This window comes from Coffea eugenioides, chromosome 11 (genome assembly GCF_003713205.1).
Source record: "Coffea eugenioides isolate CCC68of chromosome 11, Ceug_1.0, whole genome shotgun sequence".
Lineage (NCBI taxonomy): Eukaryota > Viridiplantae > Streptophyta > Magnoliopsida > Gentianales > Rubiaceae > Coffea > Coffea eugenioides.
The window spans coordinates 35,492,108-35,497,312 of record NC_040045.1 but is presented as its reverse complement, the minus strand read 5'-3'; the positions used below and the strand labels follow the sequence as shown (position 1 = coordinate 35,497,312).

Sequence of the window (5,205 nt, the reverse complement as noted above, 5' to 3'; positions counted from 1 at the left end):
ATGACGAAGCTACAAGCATTTGAAGTTGGTTACAATTCATTAACTGGTGTCCTATCTGAAGACCATTTTGCAAAACTCCGAGAGCTAGAGTCACTGGACCTAGCCGGAAACTCACTCGCTCTGAACGTGAGCTCCTCGTGGGTTCCTCCATTTCAACTCCATGAAATTCGGATGCAATCCATCATGGTGGGACCCAGGTTTCCAGCTTGGCTTCGGCTGCAGAAGGAGCTTGAGGTGTTAGACTTGCAGAACGCGAGCATTTCAGATGCCATACCCAGCTGGTTTCGAGTGCTTTGTTATAATATTCCGATTTTAGAACTCTCCAGCAACAGCCTAACTGGAAATCCTTTGGAGTTCAAACAGTTGAAGCATAGTCAAATAGCTTCCGTTGACTATTTATTACGTTATCGATATATATCTCTAAGCTCCAACAAATTGGACGGATCTCTGAAACCGTTTCCGTTGGATATTTCAGTTTTAGATCTTTCACACAATTTTCTTACTGGACATATTCCGCAGCTTGAAGTTGGTCAAACTTCGGTTGTACGGTCTCTCTTCCTAAACGATAACCGTTTCACAGGTACTATCCCTGAAGACTTGTGCAAGATGGAATATTTATCAGAATTGGATCTATCCAACAATCTTCTGTCCGAAAGAGTTCCTCTGTGTCTAGGAAACTTGCGAGACCTGGAGTTCCTAAACTTGGCAAATAACAGTTTATCCGGTCAAATTCCGAGTTCACTGGGTAACTTGTGGGGACTTTCTAAGCTACTTTTGAATGGAAACAAATTGGTTGGGAAGCTCCCTGCCTCAATGCAGCATCTGAGAAATTTGAAAATTCTTGATCTCGGAGACAATGAACTGAAGGATATTATACCAGCTTGGATTGGGGAAAGGTTATCAAATTTAATGTGTCTAAGATTTCAGTCAAATAACTTCCATGGACCTATTTCTGATACACTCTGCCAACTCTCACAACTTCAACTGCTAAACTTAGCACATAATAACTTGAGTGGATTTATTCCTCACTGCTTTAACAACATTAGTGCCATGGTACTAGGGATAGATGGAGGTTACAAAATTTTTTCAGACGAAATCTTTCAAGACATTAAGGGAGGAAGAGAAGTTGAGTATTCACCAGAAAGGCTTCGGTTTGTTAAATCCGTAAGCCTCTCAGCAAATAATTTAGTTGGTGAGATCCCTGATGAGATAATGGAGCTGGTTCAATTGCAAGTTTTGAATCTTTCACAAAATCATTTGACTGGAAGGATCCCCGAGAAGATTGGCAACTTGAAGCAACTTGAAACACTTGATCTATCAATGAATGCACTCTTCGGTGCAATCCCCGAAAGCTTATCTGATTTGTACTCATTGAACTCTCTGAATTTGTCACACAATAAACTTTCAGGGCCAATACCATCAGGAAATCAACTTCAGACCTTGACCGATCCATCCATCTATGAAGGAAACAGTGGACTTTGTGGCAAACCGCTCCCAAACAACTGCTGGGAACACAAATCGCCTACCAAAAATGGGCCCATTCATGATGATAAAGGCCACAGCGAGTTTGATTGGTCTTGGTTTTATGCTGGAATAGGACCGGGTTTTGCTGCCGGGCTGTCGGGAGTTTTGGGAATCCTTCTCTTCAAGAAGTCATGGCGCTATGCATACTTCAAGTTTATAGAAAGTGCCTGTGACAAAATATGGGTAAAGACTACTCGCCTGAGGAGGAATTTCCGTTGAGTAAGTTCCTATAAAAGCACTTATACTCTGTTTCTCACATCTAACACTTAACTCGCACACTTAACTTTTTTCACTTTTATACACCGATTGTGATTTGTGACTTGTTTTTCCAAAGATTTCTAAAGATTTTTTTTCCCAAACAAAGAAGCTTAATAAATTATATTAATAAAAGAATAACGTAGCAATTGTAACGTAAAGTAGTAGATGCCTGTTACCAATTAACTAAAACAAGGCGATTCTAACATCAAATCAATATCTTTCGAAGGAATTTTTTCCCAATAAACTATCTTGTGATTGGAAACCAAATATTTCCTTTCCTTACCTTTTGAAAATTTTGATCCCAAAACCTCTCTCTTTCTACTAGCAATTGTTTCAACTCTCTAAAAAGTTTGAAATCTAATAATTCTGTTATATTATTCATACTTACATTACATTTTCTTATGTTTCATTAAAATCGATATTACAAGAATCTCATTGATTTTTTTATTTATGACTTTACTGTTAGCATTTGAACGGATAAATATTCGATGTCGAACAATTTAGATTGTTTATCTTGTTCACTAATCTAATTTTCTGTCAACGGTTTTATGCTTTAGAAGAATTCTATAGTAATTTATGCTAATAGTTGATGTGGTTATTTAATTTCTAATTGGTTTACAATCTAGCTTTTCTCCCAGAAACTCTTACAAACTACTAATTAATGTTTTTTAGCTACTTTTGAATCAGTGATTATTCTAGATGAATAAATTTTTATATTCATGCAATGCTGATATATATTTTGCCCTTCCTAGATTAGTTTTCTACCTCCTCCACCACTGCAAGGAATAAAGATTTGGCAATTTTTATATTTTAGACCAGACAATGTTGACTTTTCATAGATATATATCTCTTTTTTTTGGTTGGTTATGAATGAAATTGGCACAGAGAAAATTTACTAATATTAGTACTTTGTTATCTTCCAATCTGATAGGCCCACAATCATTCAAGTGCTTGCTGCAGCTGTTGTTTGGCTCTCAGAATGACCAATTTCTTCTATGTGATTTGAGAAGCAGTTGTAGTTTCACTGTATTTTGTATGATTATATTTTGAGTGCTTGCTGTTTTTCAGTTTTGATTGGCATCCGCTGATATAATATGAAAATTAGACCTCCTTTTATTTGCTATGGATTGTATGCCTAAAAAATTTTAGTATTTTGTTTTGCCTGACAAGAGACTTCCATAAACAAAAAAACTTATGCAGAATAATTGCTTGACTCCATTTATGCTTATGATAAGGTACTTGCTATGATATCGCTGTTGGCTTTGCAATTACTGCTTCTGTAGCGAAGTTGTTCGGTGGGTAAATTCCTTAGAAATGCTGAATTCTTGATGGTTTGGTTAATAATGGAAAATAGTAAGGTAAGAAAAGTGATTTCCAGAAAGATAGTTCTTATATTTTGGATTATCGATTTGTCTAGGTAAATAAGTAGCAATACAGAATTCACTTTATTTGTTTTCATTTCTCAAATTTCACAATTCAGTAGAACATAATTTGACTCCCAATCTTTAACCAAATTTGTCTTCACAATTTCACTGCCATCTTCAACCCACTTGTTCAGCTCATAAACGCATTTAAAAGAAAAAAGGGGTTGGCCAATATATTGTATAAATTGCAGAGTTTACCTCAAAATTTACTATTAACAATTCTCAACTTCAACATCGCCGGTGTTTGTGGCGTTGAGTAAGAATAGCTTTGATCAAGGCTAAGGAAAGAATTGGACAGAACCCTGATAGATGACATCAACAATTTAAACTCTTTGTTTCAAAATTGTTCATTTTGTTTAGATATAGCAAATGACAATATAAATAAATTTGTTAGTACTTATGCAATTGGCATTTGTGGTGATGAGGAATGGAACAATCCTCAAAGTGTCTAACACTTTTGAATGGTCTCTTGGAGCCGTTGCTCTACAAGTATAAAGTTATGAATTTATCAATACAATTCCTATCGCTTCAAAAAAAAAAGGGTAAATTATATTTTACCTCCCGTGGTTTACCCTTTTTATATAACCCCCTATAGTTTCAAAAACTATACATAACCCCCTTATGGTTCGACATTTTTAGAAGTTCCATTACGAGTGACTATTTCCGTCACTTTGACACTTTAATCCAAAATATAAGAGAGTTATGTATAGCTTTTGAAACCATAGAGGGGTTATGTAAAAAAAAAATTTTTGGCGCCGTTGCCGGGGACTGGCGTTATTATTTGTTTCTTTTTAAATTCAATTTTGTCCTAATTTTCTGGTCTTCTTCTAGTGTATGCCTCGATCTTCTCGTACAGGTGATTTGATTTTTGACCACGAGATAGAGAAGACCGCGCGTAGAACGAGAAAGGAAACCAGACAACTCAGAGAAGAGCACTCCAGGGCTACATCTCAAAGACCCGAGTCAGAAGTTGAACCAACAGATTCGTTTGATGACACTTCAAGTGACTCTGACCAGGAGGAAGGAACCATGGCTAATGCACAAACATTAAGGGAGTTGGCTGCTCCTGATTTAACTCAGCAGCCTTTGTGCATTACTTTCCCCGCTTTAAATGACAACATTCCATTTGAACTAAAATCTGGTCTGATTCAGCTTTTACCCTCTTTTCATGGTTTACCAGGTGAAGAGCCGTATAAGCATCTGCAGGAGTTTGATGTTGTTTGCAACAGTATGAAACCCCCGGGAATCACAGAAGAGCAGATAAAAATGAGGGCATTCCCCTTCTCCTTGAAAGATTCTGCGAAGGACTGGCTGTACTACCTGTCACCAGGTAGCATCACCACGTGGGGCCAATTGATGAAAAAAATTTTGGATAAATATTTTCCTGCATCCAGGGCTGCAAGTCTAAGGAAAGAAATTTGTGGGATCAAACAGCATCCAGGGGAGTCACTTTACGAGTATTGGGAACGGTATAAGAACTTGTTGCGCAGGTGCCCCCAACACCAAATAAGTGAGCAGTTGATCATACAATATTTTTATGAGGGACTCATTTTTAGAGACAGGAGCATCATTGATGCTGCAAGTGGAGGGGCACTGGTGAACAAAACCCCTCAGGAAGCACGGGAGTTAATAGAGGGGATGGCAGAGAACTCACAGCAATTCAGTACAAGAGAGGATGTTCCAATACGTAGGGTGAATGAGATAGAGACACCCTCTGTGCAGCAGCAGCTAAATGAGTTGACTGCTTTTGTTAGGCAACAGGCTGTGAGAAATGCATCACAAGCCAGGGTATGCGGGATTTGCACCGGTATAGGCCACTCTGCAGACATGTGCCCAATGATTCAGGAAGAAACTGCAGAACAGGTGAACATGGCTGACCACGCGCCCGCGCCAAGGAAGCAGTACGACCCTTACTCAAGCACCTACAACCCCGGGTGGAGAGATCATCCCAACCTCAGTTATGGAGGGAATAGGCAACCCAACTTTACACCGAACAGGC

The 5,205-nt window shown here is 38.2% G+C and overlaps 1 protein-coding gene across 1 annotated transcript; it reads left to right on the top strand.

Moving 5' to 3' along the window:
- On the top strand, positions 1 to 3,030 carry LOC113752418 (receptor-like protein EIX2). Its single transcript, XM_027296529.1, has 2 exons — positions 1 to 1,743; positions 2,714 to 3,030. The coding sequence occupies exon 1, from the start codon at positions 1 to 3 to the stop codon at positions 1,741 to 1,743; it is 1,743 nt and encodes a 580-aa protein (XP_027152330.1). The 3' UTR covers positions 2,714 to 3,030.
- Positions 3,031 to 5,205: the final 2,175 nt, after the last annotated feature.

Excerpts from the sequence above, each read along its gene's own strand:
- LOC113752418 (XM_027296529.1), top strand. The coding sequence starts at position 1 with ATGACGAAGCTACAAGCATTTGAAGTTGGTTACAATTCATTAACTGGT.